This window comes from Cyprinodon tularosa, unplaced genomic scaffold, assembly GCF_016077235.1.
Source record: "Cyprinodon tularosa strain WSP-4 unplaced genomic scaffold, ASM1607723v1 ctg467, whole genome shotgun sequence".
In the NCBI taxonomy this organism is placed as follows: Eukaryota; Metazoa; Chordata; class Actinopteri; order Cyprinodontiformes; family Cyprinodontidae; genus Cyprinodon; species Cyprinodon tularosa.
Window position 1 is genome coordinate 253,474 of NW_024039193.1, and position 4,628 is coordinate 258,101.

General features: G+C 36.8%; 1 protein-coding gene across 1 annotated transcript; it reads left to right on the forward strand.

Annotated features, from left to right (window-relative positions):
• Positions 1-411: 411 nt before the first annotated feature.
• On the forward strand, positions 412-4,283 carry cd28 (CD28 molecule). Its single transcript, XM_038301373.1, has 5 exons — positions 412-538; positions 1,995-2,242; positions 2,460-2,616; positions 2,699-2,841; positions 3,607-4,283. Exons 1-5 carry the CDS (start codon positions 466-468, stop codon positions 3,709-3,711), a joined length of 726 nt encoding a protein of 241 aa, XP_038157301.1. The 5' UTR covers positions 412-465; the 3' UTR covers positions 3,712-4,283.
• Positions 4,284-4,628: the final 345 nt, after the last annotated feature.

Below are 4,628 nucleotides of genomic sequence, written 5' to 3' on the forward strand. Positions count from 1 at the left end.
AAGAAGACAGTCGGTTTGAATATTAATTTTCAGATTCTGAGCTGTGTCTTTTGGCATATATGTTTATTTGTATATATATATATATTTTTTTTTTTTGTTTTGTTTGTTTTTTTCATTTTTTTATATATATATTTTCTTCAAATGTATATTGATTTTTTGATTGATTTCTTACTAAACTTTTTTCCACTGACAGCAGCTGTTTGTGAAAATCACTTAAATTTGTTCTTCTCAGCATTCCTGCAGAACCACAGCCACTAAAAGTTGTTGTCTGTCTTTACCGGCAAAGCGTTACCGTCATTTCCTGTGCTGCTACACAGTTTCCATGATAACTGAGAAAGGTTATAAAGGTGACTCTCTCTGGTTTAGCTGTATTTTCATAAAATCTGATCATCGAGTTCGCTAGGGTGGTGGCCGACCGCATTTGTCTTGTTTTTCATTCTGTGCCTCTTTGTGAAACCCTGCAAGATGTTCCTGAATCACTCTATGATGGGATGGACTGTGTTGGCAGTGCTCAGCATCACTGTGCCTGTGTGGAGTTGTAAGTTTAACCCAGTTTTTACTTATATTGTCGAAGTGTGATTTTTTTTTAATGCTTATGTACAGATGAGTAACAAAGGGGAGAGATAGATTTCCAAAGAAATGGTTGAAATAACAGATAATAGTTTATAAAAGATATACATTTATAAAGCTAAACCTTTAGTAATATTTTTCTGCTATGCAGAGTTATATAAAACAAAAGTACTTCTTTATCATGACACTGGCAAAGCCACTGAGACTCTATGGCCCCAGAGACAACGGTGGAAAGAACAAGAAGATCTAATATATGTAGAAATTATTCAGACAGAAATAAGCCATATCATTGGCTAAAGATTGTGTTTCAAGGTATTTGAATTCAAATAAGGTAACATTTCAAAAATTGTAATGTGCCAAGAAAACTGCCTTGTGGAACACCACTCACTCTCTACTAGCTAAATAACAACAGATATAAAGGCAACTTTTAAATAATGCAGTTTGTTTTTAGAAAATGTGCTGAGTTCAATGGTTGTTCACCTCTGGCTAAGTGTAAACTCAAAAGATACAACTTAGAGAGGTTAATCAGTAAATCTAATAACAGAATAGAAGACTACCTGCTATAAAACACAATCGCTGTATGACAACCCTTTAGAACAAAAGGGATGGAGTTAATTATTGGAGTGTTAGATGAATGCCCACTGGGACACCTGAGAGTTTCAGCTGTCAGGATCATCCCTCCTGTTCATCACTTCCCCCAGAGAAAATGCTTTGGGTAACTTTACCTGCAGAATGGAATCAGAAGCTCCTGCACCTCAGAACTATCATTTACTCAACAACTAACTTTTAAAGAAATATATTGTTGTTTTTTTATACATATAACTTTACATTAATTCAACTATCTTTGCTATGAAAAGAGATGATTTGACTTGTCAAGAGAATAAATGAATTTCTAACCAAGTTCTGTGTCTAGAATTTAAAACCCAATGTTAACTTTTGTGCATAAAGTGACTTGATTAGGTTTCTTTTTCAGCCTGGCAACATAATGTGAAAAAGTTCTAAGCTTAACGCTTTATAGGGCACTCGGTAAAATACTTTGAAAATCTAAATTTCAAGCCAGAAATGTTATTGGAATCCAGGACAAGACTTTATCACCTTTGTAACTTGACAAAAATGAATGTTAATGTAATAACAAGAAACGGCAACTTGCCCGAATATATTAAGAAAAATAACAAAAGATTCCATTTGTAAGGGATATGCAAATTGTTTTTATTATTATTATTTGCTCAAGTCTTTCTCTAAGGAGCAGTTTGAAATCTGCTGTATTCACCACATAAACCCTGCAGCTGAGGCTGATTTACTTTGCAGGTTTAACATAAAACTGCTGCTGGGGAATTTATTTAGCAGAGCTGCACTGACTACCTGAATGTGAAGTACGGCTACATCTGTTTCTTAATCTACCTTGTACATTTTTTCCCTTACAGCTATGAAGGTGATCCAGTCTTACAGAACAGTGAGCACCAACGGCACGGCACAGATTCACTGTTTCATCCGTCACCAAATGTCGCTCACCAAAACACACCCCAGACAAGTTCCTGCAAATCCCTTCAGTCAATTGGAAGATCTGCAGGTCACTTTGCTGAGGGGCCTCCATGGCAGCGAGAGAGTCTGCTCCTCAGTCCTCAACATCTCCAAGCAGCAGATAAAGACACAGCAGGAGAAAGATGGAGATGTAAGGAAAGCAGAGATTTTATAACTAATGAACTGGATCAGGCAGCTGGTTGTTTTATGTTAAAAAAATAAAATTCAAAGGCCTTTTAAAGAATTTGCTCAAGAAATTATCCAAATATAAAATTAAACTTGCTTGTATTAAAAAAAAAAAGAATTCATGAGAAAAGTAACCCAAATTATCAGTAAAGAAATGTGTTTTTCTGAATCCTGGTTATCAGGTGGAGTGTGCAATTCAAATCAAAGATGGTGCTTTGGAGGTGGCACTGTCTGGACTCAAAGCCACACACACAGATATCTACCGCTGTGAGATTCAGATCTTCTACCCACCGCCCTTCCTGCAGCTCACAGGCAATGGCACGCTCCTCCACGTCCTGGGTAGGTCACCAAAAAGCAAACATCACCTGCTGATCTGTCTGTTTCACTTCAGTCCTTTTTACTCAGTTTTTTTCATCCACAGAAAGCGCAAATTGTCCTCTTCGTGGGCCTCAGAGACAGCAGGGCCAAGAGGATGAGGAAGTGAGGAAGGAACCACTTAGTGTTCCTGTGGTACTTCTTGTGATAGTGATCATCTGTGTCCTTGTGATCATCACCACCTTGCAGGTAAAGATATCATAAGATTCTGATTTAGAATGATTTTAATCTCTTTGTTGGCATTTAAACTTAGCTTACCTACTGCCTATAGCAGGGGAAAAGGTGCAACCGGAAAACTAGTTTTGGATTAAAGATTTTGGCTAATTACAATTTCCCCTTAAATCACTCTATACAGCTTTCAAAATGTCTCATTTCTACCATCTGAATAAAATGATGGTGTCACGATCCTCAAAAAGTTTATTTAGCAAAATAATCCAAAGATTATCTGGCAAACAGAACCAGGATTGAGATCTGCTTCTCTAGAATGACGAAACTAGAATCGTTTATTCATTTTGGTTTGATGTGGCAGTTTGAATGAACAGACAGTTGGCACATCTTTGTAGCGCTTAGGGTTGCATTTAAGGAAGGGGAGGACGGTCAAAAACTCACAACCACACTGGTACTGGGAGTACCTGTATCACTCTGCATCACATGCCTCCCACGCTCTCTATAGAGAAGGAGTGGCAGGTAGCAATACCAGAGTATCTTAAAGAGGCACTACACAATTAGGACTGTTACATCTTTATAAAAACCACAGTTTCTATTCTATTTAAACACCTGACTGTCATAAAGAACACCCAGCTTTCAGACTGAATGGAGATGCTTTTAACAACGACTCAATGAGTGAATCAATTCTAGGATTTCTTCTAATAATTCTACAATCTGCAGCAAAAACATGGTAAAAAGGCAGTAATTCCATGTAGATTCCTGAATATCTGTGCTTTTCATCTGCAGGCTCTCCAGTGGAAACAAGGGAGGAGGGAACCTATCAGGATGCCGCCAAACCTCTTGCTTCACAAAGTAGATGCTGTACCATTTTCAAGTGGAAACATGCTGTAGACATTTCCCAACCGGTGGTGGTTTTATTGGTGGTTTGTGTTTTTGTACTTATTTAGTACAAAAAAAAACAGCAACTAATGTTTACATTTTTGTAAACACACACATTGTGTAAACATTGTGGCTTAGATTCACCCCTTATTGAGGTGAGAAGGCTTGCACCGCTAGTACTGTGTACAAAGAAATGATCTGATCATAGCCCTTTTCTTTCACCTGCTTAGTGGTAATGATCAGCATTATAATGGCTTTCATTCTTTTGTGTGATTGGTTATTACTGTATATATGGATGCTGACAAATCTGCATGTATACCTGTTTAACATAAAATTAAGAATAGTGTACATCATTTAGAGATAGATTTATGTGTGGCATGAGGACCTTGACAAATGTTTTTGCATGTCTGGATTCTCTGCAGATTACTGAAGTGTTGAATAATTAGGGGGAAAAAAGAGTAGAAAGTAGTAAAATGTTTATCCCACATTAAAAATGTAGGTTTTAAACAAAGTAATACAACCACACTGCTCACTGTTATTTCTTAAAGAAAAGTAAACTGAATGTAGAAATATTTGCTTGTCAAACAAAAATAAATGTTTTTTTGTTTTTTGCTGTACACTTTTTGTCCAGCAGATGGCTCACTAGAACACATGAAGGTTCATTCAAAAATTATTTGGCATACGAAAAAAAAAAAAAAAAAAAAAAACACTTCATGGGGAGAAAACAATTTGGTTCCCACAGACCTTTTGTCAGCAATGCAGACAAAAGCATGGATTATCGATGATTGCAGGTAGTTCTGCACAATGTATGCAAGGAGCGATTACAAGAAGTGCTGCATTTAAACTTATCATGGAAAATAGCTACAAGCATTTCCACTGACTAGTTCATCTGAGAAAAAACATTAACTGTGCATACGGGCAGGTGAGAA